The sequence below is a fragment of the Taudactylus pleione genome, unplaced genomic scaffold, assembly GCF_031769625.1.
Source record: "Taudactylus pleione unplaced genomic scaffold, aTauple2 ptg000203l, whole genome shotgun sequence".
Lineage (NCBI taxonomy): Eukaryota > Metazoa > Chordata > Amphibia > Anura > Myobatrachidae > Taudactylus > Taudactylus pleione.
Window position 1 is genome coordinate 12,009,316 of NW_028284605.1, and position 26,154 is coordinate 12,035,469.

At 44.3% G+C, this 26,154-nt stretch overlaps 1 protein-coding gene across 1 annotated transcript in view; it reads left to right on the forward strand.

The window, feature by feature from the left end:
• The window catches only part of LOC148518073 (myeloperoxidase-like), a 45,302-nt gene extending 26,321 nt beyond the window's left edge, over nucleotides 1-18,981 (forward strand). Inside the window, exons 8-13 of the mRNA XM_088477815.1 lie at nucleotides 4,870-5,030; nucleotides 5,129-5,381; nucleotides 6,856-7,026; nucleotides 7,248-7,485; nucleotides 10,070-10,281; nucleotides 18,481-18,981. Of these exons, the coding sequence (XP_088333941.1) occupies nucleotides 4,870-5,030; nucleotides 5,129-5,381; nucleotides 6,856-7,026; nucleotides 7,248-7,485; nucleotides 10,070-10,271 (1,025 nt within the window). The 3' untranslated portion in view covers nucleotides 10,272-10,281; nucleotides 18,481-18,981. The remainder of the gene's footprint in view (nucleotides 1-4,869; nucleotides 5,031-5,128; nucleotides 5,382-6,855; nucleotides 7,027-7,247; nucleotides 7,486-10,069; nucleotides 10,282-18,480) is intronic.
• The last annotated feature ends 7,173 nt before the right edge of the window (nucleotides 18,982-26,154 follow it).

Consider the following 26,154-nt stretch of genomic DNA (forward strand, 5'->3'; position numbering starts at 1 on the left):
AAGCCTGATGAGGGGAATGACCTGACTCAAGCTGGCAGTGTCTGAACTGACTTCACGTGTGGCAAGTTCGAAGGGCTGGAGAACCTTGCACAACACGGAAATCATTCTCCACTGCGCTTGAGTCAGGTGCATACCCCCTCCTTTGCCTATGTCATAGGTGGATGTATAGGCTTGTATGGCCTTTTGCTGCTCCTCCATCCTCTGAAGCATATAGAGGGTTGAGTTCCAATGCGTCACAACCTCTTGCTTCAGGTGATGGCGGGGCAGGTTCAAGAGTGTTTGCTGGCGCTCCGGTCTTCGGCACGCAGTCGCTGAATGGCGAAAGTGGCCAGAAATTTTTCGGGCCACCCAAAGCGTCTCCTGCACGCCCCTGTCGCTTTTCAGAAAATTCTGCACCACCAAGTTTATTGTGTGAGCAAAACATGGGACGTGCTGGAATTTGCCCAGATGTAATGCCCGCACAATATAGGTGGCGTTGTCAGATATCACAAATCCCCAGGAGAGTCTAAGTGGGGTAAGCCACTGGGCGATGATTTCCCTCAGTTTCTCTAAGAGGTTGTCGGCGGTGTGCCTCTTACTGAAACCGGTGATACACAGCGTAGCCTGCCTTGGAACGAGCTGGTGTTTCTGAGATGCTGCTACTGGTGACGCTGATGCTGTTGCTGCGTAAGGTGATACATCTACCCAGTGGGCTGTCACAGTCATATAGTCCTTAGTCTGCCCTGTTCCACTTGTCCACATGTCCGTGGTTAAGTGGACATTGTGTACAACGGCATTTTTCAGGACACTGAGGACACTTTTTCTGACGTTTCTGTACAGTCTCGGTATCGCCTGCCTAGTGAAGTGGAATCTAGACGGGATTTGGAACCGGGGACACACTACCTCCATCAATTGTCTAAATCCCACTGCACTAATGGCGGATACCGGACGCACGTCTAACACCAACATAGCAGTCAAGGCCTCAGTTATACGTTTTGCTTCAGGATGACTGCTGTCGTACTTCATCCTCCTCGCTAAGGACTGTTGGAGGGTCAATTGTTTAGTAAAAGTAGTGGTGTTCCTACTTCCTCTCTGGGATGATGAACGACTCCCAGCAGCAGCAACAGCAGCAGCGGCAGCAGTAGGCGTAGCAATGCAGGATCCTCCGGAGGAATCCAGGATAGGAGAGTCAGACATGCCAGTGACATGGCCTGCAGGACTACTTCCGATCCTGACTAAGGAGGAAATTGACGAGGAGGGAGTTGACGGTGTGGTTTGCAGGCGCTTGGATACAACAGGACAACGGGATTTAGGTGTCCCTGGACTGCTTACGGTCTTAGCCAAAGTTTCTGAACTTGACAGTAACTTTTTATGAACGCGCTGCAGGTGCCGTATAAGGGAGGATGTTCCTAGGTGGTTGACGTCCCTACCCCTACTTATTTCACCTTTACATATGGTACATATGGCAAGACAGTTGTTGTCCGGATTTGGATAGAAATATTGCCAGACCAAAGAGGTGGAATGTTTGGTCTTCTGCCCAGGCATGACCGTGATGGGCTTTTTCATCCCACGGACAACAACTGTCTCCCCCGGAGCCTGATTTAAACAAACCACATCACCATCAGAATCCTCCTCGCCAACTTCCTCCTCAGCGCCAGCTACACCAGTATCCTCATCCTGTTGTACTTCAACAGTGACATCTTCAATTTGCATATCAGCAAGTGGACTGTGGGTGCTCCTTTCAGCACTTGCAGGGGGCGTGCAAATGGTGGAAAGAGCCACTTCTTCCCGTCCAGTGCTGGGAAGGTCAGGCATCGCAACCACCACCACACTTGGACTCTCCTTGGGGATTTGTGATATCTTCTTAGAAAGCACAGTTCTTCGCTGTGCTTTTGCCAGCTTAACTCTTTTGATTTTTTTAGTGGGAGGAGGGCTTCCATCGTCATGTGAAGCTGAACCACTAGTCATGAACATACTAGGGATCGACAGCCGTTCCTTGCCACTCCGTGTCGTAAATGGCATATTGGCAAGTTTACGTTTCTCTTCAGCTGATTTAAATGTTTTTTTCAAGGTCATTTTCCTGAACTTTGTCATTTGGGATTGTATGTGCCCTCTATTATGACATTGGGCATCGGCCTTGGCAGACGACGTTGATGGCATGTTATCGTCTATGTCATGACTAGTGGCAGCAGCTTCAGCACTAGGAGGAAGTGGTTCTTGATCTTTCTCTATTTTATTTTTATTGGAGAAAGTTTGGTCCTCCATTTATGTTATATCGATTTGATATATACGTGTGGCTAAACACAGAAAATATTTTTTTATTTTTGCTGGAGAGTAGTGCACTTTGTGGGTTACACCAGCCTTTAAGAAATGAGCCAGCCGGCTCTTTGCTTATGGGACACAGGCACACGCTTGGCGCTGCTCCTTTGTTGATGCACGTGCGGCTACTGCGCACACAATTCACAAACACAGAAAATATATATTTTTTTGGTTTGGAGTGTACTTTGGGGGTTACAGCACCCTTTAACGGTCAAGCCAGCCGGCCCTTTACTTATGACACAGGCGCACGCTTGGCACTACTTTGTTGATGCACGTGCGGCTACTGCGCACACAATTCACAAACACAGAAAATAATTTTTTTTTTGGTTTGGACTGGAGTGTACTTTGGGGGTTACAGCACCCTTTAACGGTCAAGCCAGCTGGCCCTTTACTTATGACACAGGCGCACGCTTGCCACTACTTTGTTGATGCACGTGCGGCTACTGCGCACACAATTCACAAACACAGAAAATAATTTTTTTTTGGTTTGGACTGGAGTGTACTTTGGGGGTTACAGCACCCTTTAACGGTCAAGCCAGCCGGCCCTTTACTTATGACACAGGCGCACGCTTGGCACTACTTTGTTGATGCACGTGCGGCTACTGCGCACACAATTCACAAACACAGAAAATAATTTTTTTTTTGGTTTGGACTGGAGTGTACTTTGGGGGTTACAGCACCCTTTAACGGTCAAGCCAGCCGGCCCTTTACTTATGACACAGGCGCACGCTTGGCACTACTTAGTTGATGCACGTGCGGCTATTGCGCACACAATTCACAAACACAGAAAATAAATTTTTTTGGGGTTTGGACTGGAGTGTACTTTGGGGGTTACAGCACCCATTAACGGTCAAGCCAGCCGGCCCTTTACTTATGACACAGGCGCACGCTTGGCACTACTTTGTTGATGCACGTGCGGCTACTGCGCACACAATTCACAAACACAGAAAATATATTATTGTTTTAGCACTTGGGGGGAGCACCCCTGATGGACAGAGCACCCCCTGGACAACACTACAGCACCCCTTTAGGACTGGGACACTGCACAGGACTTTGGAGTGGACACAGCCCCTATGGAGAACTGACTGCACAACACAGTCCAGCCAGCCCCTATGGACTTTGAAGTAGTGGACACAGCCCCTATTAACAACAGCAGCACAGCACAACACAGCCAGCCCCTATGGACTTTGAAGTAGTGGACAACAGCAGCACTACACTACACTACACTACACAGCCCAGCTAGCCCTAACTCCCACCCTCCCTCTTCACTGTCCACAGCCGAGTGAGAAAATGGCGCCGACGCGGGTACCTTATATAGGATCCAAAACCCGCGAGACTCGGAAGGCGGGATGATGACGTTTTGCCTCGATTTCAGATCCGAGTCAGGCGGGAAATGTCGAGCCTGACTCGGATCGGACTCGGATCTAAGATACTATAGAACACATAGAGATGAAAAATAAGTTGTTGCCTCAAGCAACTCGGACGGTCTGCCAAATGTATGTACTATGGGCCTGATTCAGAGCCGGACGATCTGACAGAGCACTCGCTCTGAATCTGGGACGGCCATCTGTTTTTTTAGAGCGGCCTCCTGGCCGCTCGCATAGCTGTGGGTGACCACACACAGCTATAGCGAGCGGCCAGGAAGATGGTTGCGATGGTCAAGACCATTGCGACCATCAGGCTTATTGCCGCAAGCCCAAGAGTGCTTTCGGCTCTATCAAAGCCGAAAAGCACTCCCACTGACATCACTTGTGGGGCCGGCCCCAGATGGTAGGCGTTCCCATGGGAACGCTTCCGTCTGGGCAGCCACGCCCCCGGCCCACCCACCAAAGGGGGCGTGCTGTCACTCAACATCGACAGCACGCCCCCTTTGGTACGAGACCCGGAGCGACGGTTTACCCGTCGCTATCCGGGTCTCGCGCATGCACACGACGGAGCTGGCTCCGTCGTGCGCATGAGCCCTGGGCCACCATCGACCCGCTTGCGAGCGCATAGCGCTCACGAGCGGGTCTGAATCAGGCCCTATGTATTAGTAAATAGGTGCCTGTAGTATGTATTCTGCTGTCTTTAAATATATATAGTAATAAGTCATGATGTCCACACAGCTTCTTTGATCAGCTGATATATTATCTTCCAAACTGTACCTATAGTCCTTCATCCTTGTTATTTCTAAGCTTGATAAATGGTGACATATTTATTTAATAAATGTATTGTGAGCTTTTGTATTTGTTTTTAAATCTCATCCATTCAAGTAATGTCTTGAATGGGCGAAAAAAACATTAATTATTAAGGAGGGTGTCCACGGTCTGAATAACTTTAGAGAACTTGGTGCTCCCACCTTTAATATTTTTACTGGTAATAAATGGAGGTTAATAATAAAAACACAAGTAACAGAAAAAGGAAATAATAGTTCTATAAAATAATGAATAGACTAAAATCTCATATATATTGGTTCTCCCACTGTGTATAGGAGAAAGATGCACTTTAAAAAATATTTCTCTGATTTTAACAGTGTTTGAAATATTTTTGTTTGGTTTTGTAAATAGTAAAACTTGATTTCATTGGTTGCAGGGGACCCTCGTGTAAGTGAGCAACCTGGTCTTACTGCTTTCCACACACTATTTGTACGAGAACACAACCGTGTAGCGACTGAGCTGCGCAGGATAAACCCCAGATGGTCTGGAGAGATGCTGTATCAAGAAGCTAGGAAGATTGTAGGGGGAATCTTGCAGGTGCTATATCATTCTCTCATCTTATATACTTTACTCATGTTATATTTGCTGTTTATTGTCCACCAATCAATTTGACATGGCTTTCTTCCCTATGGCAGAAAATAACATACAAAGATTGGCTGCCTTTACTGTTGGGATCAGAGATGCCTCGGGTACTCCCAACGTACAGAGCTTATAATGAGTCCGTGGACCCAAGAGTGGCCAATGTCTTCACTGTTGTGTTCCGCATGGGCCATACGCTGATACAGCCAATCATCTACCGCCTTGCAAGTGGTTATCGTCCTTATACTCCAGAACCACAACTCCCACTTCATATGACCTTCTTCAATAGCTGGCGGGTGGTGAGAGAAGGTAACCTATTCCTTTCAATCAAAATGTATAACATGCAAATGCATGCTACGTATCTCTGAGGCAAATCATTTTACATTGTACATTTCATTGCTGTTCATCTTTCTTTATGGTTGTGTTTTTTAGTCTGATCACATTTTAAAGTTTGTACCACCAGCTGCAATCATACTATAGGGATACATTTACTGAAATTAAAAATTTTAAAGGAGAATATTAATAATAAACAAGTAAGAGGGCACATTTACAGGAGTGGAACCTGCTTTGTGGGAGGGTGCACAGACTTCTCCTCTCTGTAAAGAGACTGATGTTTCACCGTTTACACTACAGACCTTTTTCTGGTGCATTTCTGGATAAAATGAAGAAGGCTATGGGCATCCACCTGGAAATGCTGTAGATGGACCCATAAGCAAACGCAGGGGGGTCCGGTTGCCTGGAAACCCCCTTCCCCAGCCCACACCATGATAGCATGTTTTTAAGATCCCCTCAGTTTCATAAATTAAATAATTAGTTTTTAAGATCCCCTCAGTTTCATAAATTAAATAATTAGCATCACCAGTTGATCTTTAAAATGTGTGAACCAGTGAACACACTTATGCACCAACTAGGACATATGGTAAACATACACTGTCAGGGATGCACTGATATAGAGCATTTACAGGGTCAGTTTATTAATACTGTATAATAATTAGGGATGTGCAGGCTCGGTTCTACTGCACATCCCTAATAATAATACACTCTTCCAGTGCAAAAGGAGACCAATGTGTACATATATGTCCAGGGCAGTGCTAGGTTCTTCTGCTGCTCCCCCAGATTCACATACTTGCTCAAATGATCTGGATTGGAGCCCACATCTGAAATAAAAACATTCAGCTCAGTCAGGATGTCCCTACTTCTGCATATAATGGCATACTGTGATCGCTGGTCCTGCATACTGTATATCAGAATTATTACATACACTATACTTTGTATGACATATATTATAGCTGATTGAGTGCTGATTATGCCCTCTTCATGGACTGGTCACACTTGCTTTAAAATCAAGCATTTGGAAACACCACTCTAGAAACTCTGTGTTTGCCGCTGGGACCAGTAGGCACACTTGAGCACATTTTTACCCTACTTTAGAGATTTATGACAGACAGATGAAGGTCCTTCAATTGTTTATTCTGAATCTATAGAGAATAGTGAACGTCATTTAATTAAATGACATATTAAGTTCTTGCTATGTATTTGTTTTATTAAGCCTGCAACAGCCATATCCAATCCGCTGACCACAAGCTGGATTGTCTCATATGCAAGCATAGTTACTGTCTTCTACACAGTCTTAGAAGTCAACAGAAAACAATGTATTGATATATGTGGTGTTTATTTCAATTGTTCCTTTAAAATGATTGCATTCTAATTGCAAAATTTATAAATGCTATCTTAAATGCCAATTGCTCTTGCGTAAATCACTGTATTTGCACATTCTATGCAGGAGGAATAGACCCTCTTCTCCGTGGACTCATGGCAAATAGAGCTAAACTTAATCGTCAGAACCAGCTGGTGGTGGATGAATTAAGGGAGCGTCTTTTCAAACTCTTTAAGCGGACTGGCCTCGATTTACCAGCGCTCAACTTACAAAGAGGCCGTGAGCATGGATTGCCAGGTAGAGTATTAGTCTCCACTGTGGTGGGCGTGACATTTGCTCTAGAACTTTCAGCAGATGACACCTTTTTATTATTTAATTACCAGAATAATCTCCTTGTTTAGTGAATATAAATGTGTGTTAAATCATATATACTGTATGAATAATTTATTTTGAGTATTCATAATTTCCCTTCAAGTGGCTTATGGAAGCTTCATCTTTGTAATGTTTCTCATACTCAGGGTACAGTGCATGGAGGAGGTTCTGTGGGCTTTCCGCACCGCGCAACCTGAATGAGTTGGCTAATGTTCTGAATAATAGGGGATTGGCCCAAACATTCATAAACCTATATGGCACACCTGAAAATATTGACATATGGGTTGGAGGTGTTGCTGAGCCTCTAGTCAACAATGGCAGGATCGGTATGTTGCTCAGCTGTCTGATTGGGAACCAGTTACGCAGGGCTCGGGATGGAGACCGGTAAGTAGAATTGGAACAGACAAGAATGATTTATATGAGGAGGTAGACTATTGTATTAAAGGAGAATTTACATATATTAAGTGACAGGTCCATAATACAAAATACCAACAAGTAGTCTCAATTTTGGCATGGTAGTCTTGATCTGGCTGTGGTTGGGCAGACCTTATACTAATGGAAAGAGGCATATTTTATCATTAAATGTAATGATAATAAAGTACAATATAGAGGGATTTACTTAACTAGCTTCAGCTGGTGTTAGTTCCCCTTATATCTCTTAATTCTGTTCACATTCATAGTGGTTGCCAGTACAAATTGTAGATAATAGCAGGGCCGTAATTAGATATTTTTGTGTCCTGGGCCAGAAAGAGTATTGGTTCTCAAATAGGTCATAAGAAGTGCACCCGAAAAAAGGGGGCATGACCACATGAGAAATCTGTTTTGTCCCGTACGATGATGAAGGGATGCCGATCCCGTTGTACCACTGTTATCCAGGTGTCACTGCTAAATACAGTGTGAATCCAATGGCTGCAGTGATGATACACAATAATTATGCATTATAACTCACCATCTGTAGATGTAGGAGAGCACTGGTGCACCTGCACCAGGATTAGTCCATCCAAGCAGGCCTGCACAAGCCTGGAGCCAGCAGTGTAGATCACTTATTATCATTACATGTATAGTGCTTTGTTATTAGATTTTATAAAAACTGAATTTATTTTATTAGTAGGTTGAGTTTCACTTTATTTTTCTATAAAGTGAAGTAACACAGTCTCTCTGAGCACAGAACCCTACTTATACAATACAGTGCATCCGGAAAGTATTCAAAGCACTTCATTTTTTCCACATTTTGTTATATTACAGCCTTATTCCAAAATAGAATAAATAAATTTTTGTCCTCAAAATTCTATACACAATACCCCAGAATGACAAAGTGTAAAAAGTTTTTTGAGATTTTTGCAAATTTAATAAAAAAAACAACTAAGACATCACATGTACATAAGTATTCACAGCCTTTGCTCAATACTTTGTTGATGCACCTTTGGCGGCAATTACAGCCTCAAGTCTTTTTGAATATGATGCCACAAGCTTGGAACACCTATCTTTGGGCAGTTTCACTCATTTCTCTTTCAGGTTGGCTGGGAAGCGTCGGTGCACAGCCATTTTCAGATCTCTCCAGAGATGTTCAATCGGATTCAAGTCTGGGCTCTGGCGGGGCCACTCAAGGACATTCACAGAGTTGTCCTGAAGCCACTCCTTTGATATCTTGGCTGTGTGCTTAGGGTCGTTGTCCTGCTGAAAGACGAATCGTCACCCCAGTCTGAGGTCAAGAGTGCTCTGGAGCAGGTTTTCATCCAGGATGTCTCTGTACATTGCTTCCTTAATCTTTACCTCTATCCTGACTAGTCTCCCAGTTCCTGCCACTGAAAAACATCCCCACAGCATGATGCTGCCACCACCATGCTTCACTGTAGGGATGGTATTGGCCTGGTGATGAGGGGTGCCTGGTTTCCTCCAAATATAACGCCTGGCATTCACGCCAAAAAGTTAAATCTTTGTCTCACCTGAGAATTTTGTTTCTCATGGTCTGAGAGTACTTCAGGTGCATTTTGGCAAACTCCAGGTGGGCTGCCATGTGCTTTTTATTAAGGAGTGGCTTCCGTCTGACCACTCTACCATACAGGCCTGATTGGTGGATTGCTGCAGAGATGGTTTTCCTTCTGGAAGGCTCTCCTCTCTCCACAGAGTAATGCTGTAGCTCTGACAGAGTGACCATCGGGTTCTTGGTCACCTCCCTGACTAGGAACCTTCTCCCCCAATCGCTCAGTTTGGCGGCCGGCCAACTCTAGGAAGAGTCCTGGTGGTTCCGAACTTCTTCCATTTACGGATGATGGAGGCCACGGTGCTCATTGGGACCTTAAAAGCAGCAGATATTTTTCTGTACCCTTCCCCAGATTTGTGCCTCGAGACAATCCTGTCTCGAAAGTCTACAAACAATTCCTTGGACTTCATGCTTGGTTTGTGCTCTGAGATGCACTGTCAAGTGTGGGACCTTATATAGACAGGTGTATGCCTTTCAAAATCATGTCCAATCAACTGAATTTACCACAGGTGGACTCCAGTTAAGCTGTAGGAACATCTCAAGGATGATCAGTGGAAACAGGATGCACCTGAGCTCAATTTTGAGCTTCATGGCAAAGGCTGTGAATACTTATGTATATGTGATTTCTTAGTTTTTTTTTAATTAATTCAATTTGCAAAAATCTCAAAAAAACTTTTCACACATTGTCATTATGGGGTATTGTGTAGTTAAAAAATGTAAGTTGCTAGAAGTTCCATCAATGGTTTTTCAAAGTAATAATTGTCTGGATGTGAGGCGATCATAATTGTACTTGCTAGAAACACTATGACAAAAGATGATTGAATTTAAAATGAATATTCCAGTGTAAAGTTTATATAAGTAATTTATATGATGACTGTGTGGTTAAATAGCTAGCCATTTTCAGCATGTATTTCCTTTAAACTGGATCTGTTGAGACAAAGGGTCTTCTAAGTATCTTCAGTTATGTTTCCACTTTATTTGTAGGTTTTATTATGAGAATCCTGGGGTGTTCAGTGCAGCTCAGAGGACAGCATTAGAAAGAGTGACTCTAGCTCGTGTCATCTGTGATAACACCAGGATCACTGAGGTCCCTCGAAATGTCTTTATGGGTAATCAGTATCCCCGAGATTTTGTAAGATGTTCCAATATTCCAGCACTGGATCTATCACCATGGAGGCGAAATTAAGGTGCAATTGGTAAGTTGCTCTATACAGTAGCTGCAAAGTCCTGTCCACCATGCGTACATCACACCCTCAGTGGCAGAAATAGGATATCATATATGCATGTCAATATTATTTAGCAATAAATACTATACTGCTATAAATATGAATATATAGGCGTACTTATAATGGGTGCAGGGTGTGCGGTGCACATGGGCCCCTAGGTCCAGTCTGGCAACGCACACCCTGCACCCAAAGTATACTTACCTTGCTTCAGCAAGTAGGTCCCCTCTCCTCTGCGATGTCATTTTCCCAGTGATATTCAGGGAGATGACGCTGCACAGTGAGAGCAAAGACACAGGCACTGTGCCATAGCTTTTGGTGTCTAGTGCCCATGTGCCATCTTCCCGAATATCACTGGGAAGATGGCGCCATTATTTGTTTAAACACAAGTAGCAATATAGGGGCTGATTCTGAGACAGGCGGAACTCTGTGCATTGGATCAAACAGCAAGATTTATAATACAGCGCATGCGCAGATGCGAATTTAAGCACTTTCTCTGTCCTATTCTGAGTCATAAAGAACTTGTTCAGATCTGGCTCTCTGTGAAATTATGTATTACGGGGCTGAAACTGCATCAAGAACATGGAACCACCCTGTGTTGTTGGAGTATCATGGGAGTGTCATGAAAGGGTTGTGGGCGTGTATCTAAAGATCGGTGAGATTCTGATTGGTGCGTATGGGGAAGGGAAGTCTGGTCCTGATTCAGAGCCGCTCGTAAGCAGCCGCTCGTTCGCTCCGAGCGACGTTCGCACATCTGCGCATGCGTATGGGTCGTAATGCGCATGTGCCAACCAGTCAGTGCGGTCGGAAATCGAGCGCTCGCAAAATAGCGAGTGCCTGCTAATTTGAGTGACAGGATGAGGCGTTTGTGGGTGGTAACAGGGGAAGGTGCTTGAAAACGGGGAGTGGTGATCCGAACGCAGGTGTGCCAAACGGTCAAAACGGGCATTTTTAGGGTGTGCATAATTAACAAAGCAGTGTCATCGGCCACGTCACTTGGTTGTCTCTTAGCCTGAACTGTTCGTATGATTGCGGTAGGAAAATCCTACCACAAGCACTGCGAGCAGTTCAGACGCCTTTCGATGTACTCGATTAATCTAATAAATAGCGGAGATGATGTAAGATGCGAGTGGCCAGGGGGCATCTTTACAAAATAGCGAGCGCATGTTTCGTTCGCTCGCTCAGACATAGAGGCGTCAACAGACTGCAAAGAGCGAGCGCTCAATTTAAATAGCCGGCCCCTTTTTCTGAACGAGCGAGCGCAAATAGCGTCCGGCTCTGAATCAGGCCCTCTGTTCCTTACAGATCTTTTGTACCTAGCATAGGGCTGGTGTAAGTGCTGATACTAATGATGATGGTTGTGGTGGTTGGTGTAAGTGCTGACACTAATGATGACGGTTGTGGTGGCTGGTGTAAGTGCTGACACTAATGATGACAGTTGTGGTGGTTGGTGCAAGTACTGATACTAATAATGATGGTTGTGATGGCTGGTGTAAGTGCTGGTACTAATAAGGATGGTTGTGGTGGCTGGTGTAAGTGCTGGTACTAATGATGATGGTTGTGGTGGCTGGTGTAAGTGCTGACACTAATGATGACGGTTGCGGTGGTTGGTGTAAGTGCTGATACTAATGATGACGGTTGCGGTGGTTGGTGTAAGTGCTGATACTAATGATGAAGATTGCGGTGGCTTGTGTAAGTGCTGATACTAATGATGATGGTTGCGGTGGTTGGTGTAAGTGCTGATACTAATGATGATGGTTGCGGTGGCTGGTGTAAGTGCTGATACTAATGATGACGGTTGCGGTGGGTGGTGTAAGTGATGATACTAATGATGACGGTTGCGGTGGCTGGTGTAAGTGCTGATACTAATGATGACGGTTGCAGTTGTGGTTGGTGTAAGTGCTGATACTAATGATGATGGTTGCGGTGGCTGGTGTAAGTGCTAATACTAATGATGATGGTTGCAGTGGCTGGTGTAAGTGCTGATACTAGTTGTGGTACCTGGTGTAAAATCCAATGCATCAGGAGGCAAACATACAGCACACAAGTTTCAGTGACATGAGGTGTGTCGTAATCCTGCATCTGCAATCCCGTACACAAGAAATATGGCTCCGGCGTCTCAGTTCCAAAATCCATGCAGTCACTCAGGACTACTAACATCTAATAATCTGAGACCAATGCTGGGTCTTTGTACGCAGATACTGGGATTTGCAAAGATGCTGGTGGACAAGGGCATAGCTTTAATAGATGCATGGGATGCAGCTGCTACAGGGCCCAGGCTGCCTCCTGGATCCGACCCTTCCTCTGCATCCAGTTACACTGTAACATACTACTACTACTAAGTGTGAGGTAGGCGCTCACTTCCTGAGCCCTGTGGGCAGCTTTTCCTTAGTAGTGGCTGCAGGAACATCTGCTGTCCTGGCCAGCTCTGTCTCTCCTCACTGATGTAGGTAGGAGGCGTGGCTGTGCTGAGACTGCTAGGACATCCCTGGACCACGGCCATGCCTCCTCCCAGCAACAGTGAGGAAAGACAGAGCCAGCCAGGACAGCAGATTTGCCTGCAGCCACTGCTAAGAAAGGAGAAGCCGCTACCCACACTGCTCAGGAGATGAGTGCCCACCCACTCTGTGTAGTCATACATGCCTACCCTCACGGTTTTCGCGGGAGGCTCCCAATTTTTCAGGTAACGCCCCGCATTTCTCCTGCATTCTGCCCATTTCCAAGTGAAGTGGGCAGAATTAGGAGAATTTCCGCTGCGATCGCGGGTGTTTGTGCGGGGGGGGGGCTTAATGGCGCAATTTGCATCATTTGCCTCTGCCCCTATTTAAATTCAAGCCAAACGCGGGCATTTTACCATGAAGGGGTGGGGCTTAATGACGCGATTCATCAGGCCCAGCCCCCGTCGCCACCCACCTGCCTCTCCTCCCAGGGAAGAGACAGCAAAGGTAGGCAACTATGGGGTCTATTTACTAAGCAGTGTTAGGAGATAAGAAAGTTATAAGGTGCCAGCCTATCAGCTCCCAACTGTCATCTCACAGGCTGTGTTTGAAAATTACAGTTGGGAGCTGATTGGCTGACACCTTATCACTTTCTTATCACTTTTCACTCTGTCGCCTACCACTGCTTAGTAAATAGACCCCTATGTGTGTAGTGCATGTGAAAATATTGCTAAGAGGCCCCCATAGGTCTAGCTACGCCCCTGCCAGTGGGAATCTCAATACATATACCAGTGGCTGAGACATTTGCATTTTTTCACACAGCAGCTGCATACGGGATCACAGTTGCTGTGACAATAACATACAAATCTGAATCAGTCCCATGGTCACAGAGGTTTACAATTATATTCTGCTTCTTGTCTCAAGAAAGTTTCTAGACCAAGCACAGCTGCCCACAGTACTATTTATGGTTCTGTGTTGTTTTTCCCAACAGTTGATGCCAGATCATATACAGTAACACTTTTGTGCTGAATAGCTATAATGTATGTCTTAATTACAACTCTGGTCCGTATTCAAGCAGCGGCAATAATAACGGCAGATTTCAGCGATTTTTGCGCGGATACTATCGCCAATTCCGGCATGCACGCTCCCATTTTTTGACAAAAAACATGCGATAACGGCTAGGTGCGATAATTTAAAAGGCAAAAACAGGCGAAAATATCAGGACATGTAAGAAAATGCGTCTGTACCCCAAAAAATAGCTAACGTACATAGGAAATCAATTTAGAAGTGTATTATTGGCCGTAATAAAAGTATTTTAGGGTACTTAAATTGCGTCGGTTGGCTGTAATTTGCGAATTTGAAAAAAATTCAAAAAAATTTAGCAAGGATTTTTTTCCCCCCAGGAAATAACTGTTGCATGTGAATTGGGGGTACGTTAAAATGGGTGGCTCGTGTCGTAAAAGCGCACTTTTAAAAACAATTAAAAAAGCACCTCCTGCTGCCATGTGCAATGTTTAAAAACACCTGTTGCATCCATATAGCCCCCCGAAATACCATACCCAATACGCTACACCCATTTTCAATTTTATTCTTTTTTTTCACCCAAAACTTGACCGGTCATTTTTGGCCAAAAACTTTTGCAGTAATTTATCATTAGGGGGATGTCCAACCGGTTCTGAAAGAAATCCCCACATTTTTAGGCAAAAATAGGAATTTTGCATTTTTTTTCACCTGGTCTGAGATGGTGAAAACTTTTTTTTTGCCTGTTTCACACTATCCGATTATCGCGGGTGCGATAATTTACCGTGAAATCGTGGGTGCGATAACAATATTATCGCGGGTGCGATATCGGCACTTATCGCACCTAATTGAATATGGCCCTCTTTTTGTTTCAGATTATCTTCAGTATTTCAGAACCGCAGTTTTATAACTAAAACAGATATAGTGGTTCTCCCTGCGCACAACAGCGATTGAGTCCTTTGTAGATTCTTGAAAGGTGTCATAGTCCAACGTTTACTTTAATTTTTTTACCATGCTATTTTTTTACATTCCATATTGAAACTCAAAAACTTAGAAAAGGTTGCTGTGACCGGATGACCTCAACTCAACACCCAATCACAGATTGGGTTTGATCCCCACTGGATGTTGGGGTATCAGGGATTCCCGCTTACCGTCAGTAACCGCCTGTTACTGAGTCCGCCCACTGCTCAGTGGGTGGGTAACAATGCTGCCACCATCAACCTCTACCATCGGCATTTGGAAAAACTTCTTATATACATCCAGGCTCCTACCGCCAGCACCTGTAACCGCTTCTACTGCATATGCATCGACGAGCTGCGACCGCACCTCCTGATTGGTGTCGGCTGATTCCTCCTGATCCCTCGTAATGAACCAGGCTCTGCACGGTAACTGACAGAAGGCCTGAGCTTTGGAGATGCTTGGCTCAATCCAGAAGCACCGGAGAACGGTATAGCGTTTTGCGCAATTCTGTTGGTCGCAGGATTCAGATGCAGTCATAAAGGCAAAGATGTTTATTGATCAATAGTCTTGAAAAAGACCCTTCCCCTCAGCTTCAAGGGGGTACAGCATATGTTACTGCAGTCTTGGGGGTCTATTTACTAAGCAGTGTTACGAGACAGAGTGAAAAGTGATAAGGTGCCAGCCAATCAGCTCCCAACTGTCAGTTTTCAAACACAGCCTGAGAGATGGCAGTTAGGAGCTGATTGGCTGGCACCTTTTCACTTTTCACTCTGTCTACTAACACTGCTTAGTAAATAGACCCCTTGATCTTCAAAAGATACGCACAACGCAGGCTCGCAGGCCTGGTATATATATATATATATGTCACTCCAATACACATTACCACAGGGGGTAAATCCGCCCTGTGTTCCTTTTAGCCAATCATGCTAGCTCACAAAATATAAATAAACACATCTTACATTTTAAAGATACTAACATAATTTCCGCGTCACCACACAAAAAAACAGTTGGCTTTCCTAAAGCACAAACTGAGTTAGCATACACTGTCTCTGAAAATGGAAATATAATGCAAATTTTCAATGGCATTCGTCCTTTAACATGTTTATGACTAGAACCAGTTTGGCTTATTTACAATCTTAACACCTTCTAAGTTCTTAGGAAGTTCCACCCAATAGAAGCTTCTTAAACACAAGCAAATTAAACTTGCTAGGTATTATACACAGAGGCACACCAGAGACCTCTGCCGTGCATTTCAATGAAAGTGTCTGAAAGCCATTTGGTTCTAAATGCTACAGCCTTCTAAAACAAAATAACTTATACATTCCTTACAAGTGCATAGGCTATACATTTAAAAGTACATTTCCAAAACTGTGCATAGCACATTGAATATACAGTCAGGTGCATAAATATTGGGACATTGACAGAATTGTCATATTTTGGCCTCTATTCACCACCACAATGGCTTTGAAATGAAACAAACAAGATGTGCTTTAACTGCAGACTTTCAGACTTAATTTGAGGGTAATTACATCCAAATCAGGTGAACGGGGTAGGAATTGCAACGGTTTCTATATGTGCCTCCCACTTTTTAAGGGGCCAAAAGTAATGGGACTATCAACTCAAAAGCTATTTCATGGACAGGTGTGGGCTATTCCCTTGTTATTTCATTATCAATTAAGCAGGTAAAAGGTCTGGAGTTGATTCAAATGTGACATTTGCATTTGGAATCAGTTGCTGTCGACTCTCAATATGAGATCCAAAGAGCTGTCACTATCAGCGAAGCAAGCCATCATTAGGCTGAAAAATCAAAACAAACCCATCAGAGAGATAGCAAAAACATTAGGTGTGGCCAAATCAACTGTTTGGAACATTCTTAAAAAGAAAGAATGCACCGGAGAGCTTAGCAACACCAAAAGACCCGGAAGACCACGGAAAACAACTGTGGTGGATGACAGGAGAATTATTTCCCTGGTGAAGAAAAACCCCTTCACAACAGTTGGCCAAATCAAGAATACTCTCCAGGAGGTAGGTGTATATGTGTCAAAGTCAACAATCAAGAGAAGACTTCACAAGAGTGAATATCCACAAGATGTAAACCATTGGTGAGCCTCAAAAACAGGAAGACCAGATTAGAGTTTGCCAAACAACATCTAAAAAAGCCATTACAGTTCTGGGACAACATCCTATGGACAGATGAGACAAAGATCAACTTGTACCAGAGTGATGGGAAGAGAAGAGTATGGAGAAGGAAAGGAACTGGTCATGATCTAAAACATACAACCTCATCAGTGAAGCATGGTGGTGGTAGTGTCATGGCATGGGCATGTATGGCTGCCAATGGAACTGGTTCTCTTGTATTTATTGATGATGTGACTGCTGACAAAAGCAGCAGAATGAATTCTGAAGTGTTTCGGGCAATATTATATGCTCATATTCAGTCAAATGCTTCAGAACTCATTGGACGGCGCTTCAGAGTGCAGATGGACAATGACCCGAAGCATACGGCAAAAGCAACCAAAGAGTTTTTTAAGGCTAAAAAGTGGAATGTTATGCAATGGTCAAGTCAATCCCCTGACCTGAATCTGATAGAGCATGCATTTCACTTGATGAAGACAAAACTGAAGGGAAAATGCTCCAAGAACCAGCAGGAACTGAAGACATTTGCAGTAGAGGCCTGGCAGAGCATAACCAGGGATGAAACCCAGCGTCTGGTGATGTCTATGCATTCCAGACTTCAGGCTGTAATTGCCTGCAAAGGATTTGCAACAAAGTATTAAAAAGTGAAAGTTAGATTTAGGATTGTTTAGTTTGTCCCATTACTTTTGGCCCCTTAAAAAGTGGGAGGCACATATAGAAACCGTTGTAATGCCTACACCATTCACCTGATTTGGATGTAATTACCCTCAAATTAAATCTGAAAGTCTGCAGTTATAGCACATCTTGTTTGTTTCATTTCAAAGTCATTGTGGTGGTGAATAGAGGCCAAATTATGAAAATACTGTCAATGTTCCAATATTTATGCACCTGACTGTAATATGTTCAAGCACATTACATGTACATTCATAGTACTTGGCTCCCGGCTCCTAATGGTCCTTTTAAAAATGGTGCTGTGGCATTAGGGTTAATCGCTGCCAGTGCCATGGCAGCCATTTTAATCACGTGTGGTCGGGCTCCGGCCACAGTTGCCCTCTCCCTTCCTGAGGAAAATCCTCCTTTGCTTCAGATTTATGTACATACAGGGGTGCCAAGAGGAAGAGGGGAGCGGGTACCAATTACCTGAGTTTGTTGGAGGGGCCCAGTGGGGGCCCGGGCTAGACAGCGCCCACTCCTCCCTCTTATCTGTCAGCAGCCCAGCACATGCTTATGTCTGCTGGACTGCAGGGAGACTGCTCGCTGCTGCTGAGCAGCAGCAGTCTCCTCTCAGGTTGTGGAGGGGGAGTGATCACACTGATCGTGCCTTCCCCCTTGATTTGCGCCAGGCTGAGGGGCTAACAGCGCCCCCCTCCCCGGCGATGCAAAGAGTATTTTTTTTTTTAAATCCTAAGGGGGTTTGGCCATGCCTCCCGCAATTAGGCCATGACCCCATCAGTACCCAGGCCGGTGCCTACTCTTGTCGGACATGTGTACATAACTACATTCAGAGGCAGCGTTACAGAAAATGAGCATTGCATCTACTCCGATATTGAAAAACAATATAGCATGTTCTATTCCAGTTTTATTAATTGGAATGTTTTTTTCTTTTTAATCAATAAAGGCACATTCCGCCTCCAGTTGGGTGCTGAGCATGAAAACAGCTATAGGATGGCCGTCTCAAATTCTCAATCTTGTTCAGGGATTGTAAGGGAGGCATAACCACGTCCATCAATGTGGTGTGGCTACACCCCAAAGCAACCAACACAGAAGCTCAAAGCACCTTCAGATGGCACCTGATGGAGCGTGGTCACCATCGGGACCCACAGAGCTGATTCTCTTACTGTATATAACTGCTTTGCTTGAATATGAGTCTAAAGACCAGGAAATCAAAGAATGAAGAGTACTAAGTAGCAAATGCCTGGATACAAAGGGAACTTATACAAAATATTCATATGCATTTATTGTAGTATTACACAATGCATTCGAGTTTCTGTACTGTGTTATAATAAACTGGGTATGATTGTATTATGTGTTAAAGTTAAACAACCATATTTTATCTCCAATACTAAGAAAGTAAGAGTTTACATACTCAAAGTGAAATAAACCCAATTATTTTTCCTTTTTTTATTTGTCTATTCCTTTATTGCATTTGGTGTATATTTTAATTATTGTACTATTTTGTGTGTTTAGTACATATGTTTTGTGTATGAAAACAGCAACGTGGTCAGTAAACTGTTCTCTGCATTTGGACAATTTCTTCATAATAATCTAATTTAGAGCAATTAAATATTATATGACAACTTTATCTCAGTTTATGACTCAGACATTGGGGCCTATTCATCATTGGAGGCCGTATGGCCACAGAAGATTAAGTAATGATTTTGCTGCAAGGGATACTTAAGTATCCAACTCGCAGCGGGGGAAACTTTGCACTGGAGCAATTCATCATGCTCTGGTGCGGAGACAGCTGCTCCGAAATCATTTATCATTTATTCATACAGCTGGTGCATAATGTTACAGAGATGGATGCAATATGAGATACACCCAGCTCTGCAACCTGGCATACAGTGGCAAACGCAGGATTTCCAGCTGTAATATGTGTCATACATAATGTATTGTGTGTAATAATTACAGCATATACAGGACCAGTGATCACAGTAAGCCATTAGATGCGTCAGTAGGCCATCCTGCCTGAGCTGAATGTATTTATTTTACATGTGGGCACCATTCCAGATTACTGGAGCAAGCCCGGGAGCCTGAGAAGCAGCAGAAGAACATAGCACTGCCCTGGACATATATGTACATATTGGGCTCTATAGCAGTGCATCCCTAACAGTGCATGTTTTCCAAATCTCCTAGTTGATGCACAGGTTATTTATTACGGGCTGATACATGTTAAAAGAGCCACAGGTGGTGCTAATTATTTAATCTATGATACCGAGAAGAACATGCAGCACTAGTAACAATCTATTATATTACTATTTCTATTGTGCTCATGGTGTGGGCTGGGGAGGGGGGTTTCCAGGCAGATAGAAACCCCCCTGCATTTGCCTATGCATACTGTATACTACTCAGTGGCGTAACTAGGGCAGGGCGAGCGGCGTACGTGCCCTGGGCACCGTGGGACTGGCGGCGCAGGGGGGTGCCGCCGGCCACGGTACCGGCCCGCCCTAGTTAGCCAGTGTAGTGCTGACCGCAGCTCGGGTTTTCCCGCCAGACTCTGCTCCTGAGACAAAACATCATCAACCTGGTGTCGGATTCTCGCGAGACCCGGACTCTGCACATTTCGCGCCTCCCGCCCCGCCATCTTCACTCCAGTCCTGGAGAGGGTCGTGAGAGGACGTGTCTCTCTGAAAGTGGCGTGGCGTGGCGACCTGCTCTGCTGTATCAGTCTGGGGGTACATGCTCTGCTGTATCAGTCCAGTCCAGTGGTGCTGTGCTGCTGTATCAGTCCAGTCCAGTGGTGCTGTGCTGCTGTATCAGTCTGGGGGTTTTCATTTCTGTGTATATCTGGATAACCCATATTATATTTATTCATTTATTTATATATTTGATTTCCCCTAGAAAATTTTAATATCAATATTAGTTTTTACTTTATGTCCTTCTCTGATGATCATATGCTGATTAGTATGTCTTTTGACATGGCAGTTATGTCAGGGTTGCCTACCTTTAATATTCTCTTCCCGGGAGAAGCCCGGGTAAGAGAAGCAGCAGGGGGCCGACGGGGGCGGGGCTTGCCTATTCGCGTCATTAAGCCCCGCCCCCTCGCAGTAAAATTGCCGCGATTGGGCACAATTTACATAGGGGCGGGGCCAAATGCTGTGATTCATGCAGAATCACAGCTTAAGCCCCGCCCCCTTCACGGAGACCCGCGATTGCCGCGGGTATTCTCACTTCACTAGGAAGTGGGCAGAATGCGGGAGAAATGCCTACCCTTCCGGGGGTGCGGGGGGTTACCCGAAAAATCGGGAGCCTCCCGCGAAAACCGGGAGGGTAGGCATGTATGAGTTATGTCAATAGAGCAGAGTTATCTATTTATTTTTCTCATAGATATGTTTGGTTTATACCTTCGATAGCAAGATTTAATGGCTTGTTTAAATATTCATTTGTCACCCGGTCATGTGACTTCGGCCATATACTCACCCTATTGTTTAATTGTAGTCATTTGTCTCTCCTTTACATGTGGTCACATGATTTGTTATGTGCTACATGTGTTATCCATTTAATGTGGAGATTATTCTTCCACATTCCCCTTCACGTGCAGTCGCGTGATTTCCCATCACGTGACTGCACGTGACTTTCATTCACATTCGGTCACATGATTTATTATCATGTGGCTACATGCGTCATACACTTAGTGCAGAGAATGTTTACCCACATCTTCCTCCACATGCGGCCATGTGATTCTCCGTCACGTGACTACAAATGACTTCTTACGTGTTCACACGCGTCATGTAGTAGCCTTGCTTTAAATGATCCTAGTGGCCTGTTGGTACCCACGTGATAGTCGGGTCAGGTGATCGAGTGACGCCATCTGGTCATATGATTGTATATATGGAGATATAATTTATAATAAAGTTTGGTAGACTCTATAAATGTTTTTTATCAGGTGTTGAGTAAGATTGCCTTCATTTTCTATTAATTAAATAAATGATTAGGCGGATTTAATGCAGTTTTGATGGACGGTGTTTGTTTTAATTATGCAATTAATTAACCTCAAGTACAACTATTTGGTTGATTACCTCTGGATATAAAAGAGGGCTAACTATGGACACAGTTTCATACTCCTGAAGAAGCTGGGTGGTCTTCTTTACCCAGTGAAACGCGTTGAGTCCCCTCTGTACTCCTGTGATACTGCTGGACTATAATTTGGACTCTGCTCTACTCCTCCTGGACCCCTTTGGCATATACTGGAACTTTCCATGTGGATTGATTACACAGCTCACCAAGTTCTGCATCTGGAATGCTAAGGACTGTGCTGGTGATTTACACACCACCTCATGGTAATTAAGTGTTGCCTTCATATATCTATTCATCTGTATGGGACATATTGGAGGTTGTCCTAGGTCCAGCTGTTTATTACACAGGAACAGACATTCATTCATCTTGTTCTATTGTGAACTTTTATTCATTCATTTTTTATTTGAGGTAAATCTTTTTTTTTAAATAAAACTTTGTGGTTTATATTACACCGTCCATCTTATTCAGCGCTGGTTTTTTGTGTATATATCAGTCTGGGGGTGCTGTATCAGTCCAGTCCAGTGGTGCTGTGCTGCTGTATCAGTCTGGGGGTGACCTGCTCTGCTGTACCAGTCCAGTCCAGTGGTGCTGTCCTGTGCTCCAAATAATTTTTACAGGGGTTGCCCTGTGTGCTGTAGGGGTACGCTGCCCTGTGCCCTGTGTATATTCACTCCAAATAAAAAGGGGTTATTTAATTAATACAAATAGCTTTTACAGGGGCTGCCCTGTGTGGTGCAGGGGTAAGCTGCCCTGTGTATATTTACTCCAAATAAAAAGTGGTTATTTAATTAATCCAAATAATTTTTTACAGGGGTTATTCATTCCATAGAAATAATGCACACCATAGAAATAATGGAGGACAAAAATTTGGAGGATAAAATAGGAAAAAGGGGGGGGGGGTTGCCCTCCAGCACACTGTAGCAAAATCAACAAAAAATACTTAAATCCTACATGATAATAGAGATTCAGAGGTATTAGTTACATACATAAGCGCCAAGCCAATCGTCAAGGCTCCTCTATACTGGCATCCCTAACATTAAGGGGTTCACGTCCGAGAAGCAAAGTACCCCAAAAAAATTCCAGCCAAGGACCATCCCCAGTGTATCACACGAAAAGGGGAAAAAAGGTGATAGTGAAGTGTAAGGGATCTTCTGTGTTCAGTGTAAAGCCCGCCCTTTACAAGCACCTGTGCTATGTCATTAAGCTGATATGAGCAACCACCATATTTTTTGTTTGCAGGATAAAATAGGGAAAGATCAAGAACCACTTCCTCCTAGTGCTGAAGTTGCTGCCACTAGTCATGACATAGACGATGAAATGCCATCGATGTTGTCTACCAAGGCCGATGCCCAATGTCATAGTAGAGGGCATGTAAAATGCAAAAAGCCAAAGTTCAGGAAAATGACAAAAAAAAATATATAATCGTCTGAGGAGAAGTGTAAACTTGCCATTATGCCATTTACTGCATGGAGTGGCAAGGAACGGCTAAGGCCCTGGCCTATGTTCATGACTAGTGGTTCAGATTCACATGACGATGGAAGGCCTCCTCCTCTTGCTAGAAAAGAGTTAAGCTGGCAAAAGCACAACAAAGAACTGTGCGTTCTAAGAAGATATCACAAATCCCCAAGGAGAGTCCAAATGTGTCAACGGTGGTGATGCCTGACCTTCCCAACACTGGACGAGAAGAGGTGGCGCATTCCACTATTTGCACGCCCTCTGTAAGTGCTGGAAGGAGCACCCACAGTCCAGTTGCTGATATTCAAATTGAAGATGTCACTGTTGTACTTCAACAGTGACGAGGATATGGTGTAGCTGGTGCTGAGGAGGAAGTTGACGAGGAGGCAACTGGGAAAACTGTAGACCAAGATGCAGGTTGTTTCCATGGAGTTCAGCACCATTAACAGTGTCACATGCTGGCTGACTTTCAACCATATTATTGCCTATCGTAATTTCCATCACCTAGTAACAATATTGTTCATACACAGTTCAAAAAACAATTCAGAAGTAATGTCTGAAAAACATAATAATATGACTGCACCTTATAAAAAGAAACAGACATTTCTGGTTCTAAACATTCTATTGACATCATCAGAAGGTGTTACAGTCGTGTCAAGTTCAGAAACTGTGGCTAAGACCGTAAGCAGTCCAGGGACACCAAAATTCCTTTGTCTCACCGTCAACTCCCTCCTCGTCAATTTCCTCCTCAACCAGGATCAGAAGTAGTCCTGCAGGCCATGTCACTGGCATGACTGTCTCCTCTCCTATCCGGAGGATCCTGCATTGCTACGCATACTGCTGCCACTGCTGCTGTTGCTGCTGGATAAGAGATTTGAATTGCAGCTACCATAAGCATTATCAGCAGTATGACCCCAGGGCTAAGGCACCTGTGCAGATTTCTGCAGCCTCCATGTGCACTCCACCCCGGTTGCCAAACATTGCGATGAGCAATGTCCTCTTTGTACAATGTACACTGTACTTCATGGTTGTTCCTGTTGAGCTTCCTTGCCATAGTGCCCCTGTCAGAACAGCGTTGACTTCCATGGGAGGTGCCTCCCGAGGGTGTGTGGCTGAGCTGGAACATCACACTGGAGAGGGAGCACTTCTCGGTGGAGGAGTGGTAGCCGGAGTCCGCCTGCAGGTTCAGCATAGGGATGTACATTGGAATCTGATAGTTAGTAACCATCAATGTTTTTGTTCCGATAGTAGTGTTTTTACCATTTGGTGGTGGTGGTCCAATGTTTGCCACGATCAAATGGAAATCATTTGATGGTGTTCCGATGGTTGTTTGTTTTTTTAATTCCTGATAGCTATGCCTCCCATGGCTCCTACCTGGCTACTGTGTCTGCATCATGGCATCGTCATGGGTTAATTGGAGGCTGTCTCTCACTCTCTGGACCTCATTCAGAGTCGGTCGTAAGCGGCCACTCGGTTGTACGCCTAACGACCGCAAAACTGAAAAAGGAAGCAATCGCACGGCCGGTCGGTCGCAACCAAAGTGACGCCCATACGTGAACAATGCACCTCCTCTAGCTAGCAAGTGATAGCAGCTAGCGATCGAGTCAATCGTAGTCAGACGTTGTCAGTCGCTGGATGTTAATTTTCTTCTAATGGTTGCGGCCGCTTGTGTTGTGTGCAAATTACATCAAAAATTTACAAAAAAACGCATAGAATAAGCCATCTCCATGAAATATATTTATTCTTATTATTCTTTACAAGCACCTGAGAGAGCACATACCCAACCTCAAGTTGTACGATCAGCCAGGCCTCTAACCTGCTCGCAGAGTGACGTTTTACTACTTCCGGCCTTCTATGTCGGTCGTAGCAGGAAATTTATGTATGCCCCTAAAACGCCCTGAAAACGGTGAGGAACGCCTGCATTTTTAGACCACCACCCCCATCAACAACCACAAACGGCCTTTCATGTCAATCAACTCTCGGAAGCCACTTCCTGCTCGTAAGCCGTACGATCGACAGCATTTTGGGTCGCAAGGTCTCGTACGCACATGCGCACAACTAACCGTACGCATGCGTGGTTTGGAAAGATATATATATATAGATATATATATAGTATATCAAAAAAGCCCGGCACTCTGCAGACCACACTAAGGGTCGTTAACCCGCTCCGGGTGCCCTCAGCAGTGGAGATCACTTCCTCAATACAGGCGACAACATAACAGCGGCACTCCGGAGACTTGCAAAAAATAGTGAAAATAGGTGTCTTTTAATTCTACGTTTTGGGGTCTCCACAGGAACTCACACAGTGACTAGAATAAAACAAACAGTGACATAAATACCTTGTGATGCCATTCGCAGTGTCACCCCCGCAGTCCACCAGCGCTCTGACTATCTACTTCCTGTCTGTTCTTGTGTTTGTGTGGGTTTCCCCCGGGTCCTCCGGTTTCCTCCCACAGACCAACACATACAGTACAGGTAGGTTAATAGACATCTGTCAAAATGGATCCCAAGGTTGTGAGCAGTAAACTCCATTGGCATTTCTATTCCCTATACAGTGCTATCTAATATGAATGACACTACGGAATGATTTGCATTGCCCAAATTGTAAGCTCCTGTCTCACCAACTGCAATATGCCAAGTAACATCACAGCACCTGTTATGCTGAACCACAAGTACCTACTGTACATATACACATCTAAAGCCACCCTCAACAACCAAACACATGCGATGACAATATCATGTCACCTAATATTTTATGTAGAATACAGATATTGGAATTTTAATCAGGAATACTTAGTGACCAAAACTGTAGCTCTATTTGTCACACTTATGAAAGCTAACGTAATACTGTACCCGAGTGGAATTTACCACCATTGCATATTTAAAATGTATCTCTATAAGGACAGTATTTGTTTTAGCACTAGGCAATCCATTTTTACATTTGCTCTCTTTAATATCAATAGTTATAACATATTCAAACGCCCTATTCATTTTATTCACGTTAAATAGTTATTAACGGGATGCGGTCATAGTACCGACAGTCAGGATGCTGGCGCTTAGAATGCCAGCGCCGGAATCCTGACACCTGTCACAATCCTGG